The sequence below is a fragment of the Phaethon lepturus genome, unplaced genomic scaffold (assembly GCF_000687285.1).
Source record: "Phaethon lepturus isolate BGI_N335 unplaced genomic scaffold, ASM68728v1 scaffold24078, whole genome shotgun sequence".
NCBI classification, from domain to species: domain Eukaryota; kingdom Metazoa; phylum Chordata; class Aves; order Phaethontiformes; family Phaethontidae; genus Phaethon; species Phaethon lepturus.
Window position 1 is genome coordinate 6,322 of NW_010560073.1, and position 601 is coordinate 6,922.

A 601-nucleotide genomic window follows, 5' to 3' on the forward strand; every position below is an offset into this window, starting at 1 on the left:
CTGGAGAGCGCGCAGGACCCCGATGTGGGCACCAATGCTGTAGGCTCCTACTGGCTGAGCCCCAACTCCCACTTCTCCCTGGATGTCAAGCAGCAGCAGGATGGCAAACTTTTCCCAGAGCTGGTGCTGGAGCGTGCCCTGGACCGGGAAGAGCAGCCAGAACTGCAGTTGGTGCTGACGGCCATGGATGGGGGAAGCCCAGCCCGCTCGGGCACAGCGCAGATAACGGTCTTGGTCTTGGATGTCAATGACAATGCACCCACCTTTGACCGTGCCACGTACAAGGTGCAAGTCCAGGAAAACACACCCGTGGGGGCCCTGCTCCTCCGGCTCAATGCGTCTGACCCTGATGAGGGTCCCAATGGGGAGACGCAGTACTCTTTTGGGGTTCACACCTCCGACTCAGTCCGGAGGCTTTTTGCCCTCGATCCCAGCAGTGGCGAGGTCCGGGTGAGTGAGGCCCTGGACTTTGAGGAGTCACCTTCCTATGAGATCTATGTGCGAGCCCATGATGGAGGGGTTCCAGAGATGGAGGGCCACTGCATACTGCAGGTGGAAGTGGAGGACACCAATGACAACCCCCCAGAGGTGCTGCTCACCT

At 60.1% G+C, this 601-nt stretch overlaps 1 protein-coding gene across 1 annotated transcript in view; it reads left to right on the forward strand.

The window, feature by feature from the left end:
- Positions 1 to 601, forward strand: part of LOC104625825 (protocadherin gamma-C3-like) — a gene marked incomplete at both ends in the record, with an annotated part of 7,999 nt that overhangs the window by 6,317 nt on the left and 1,081 nt on the right. Inside the window, one exon of the mRNA XM_010293567.1 lies at positions 1 to 593. This exon is cut by the window's left edge and continues 537 nt beyond it. Coding sequence (XP_010291869.1) covers positions 1 to 593 — 593 coding nt within the window. The remainder of the gene's footprint in view (positions 594 to 601) is intronic.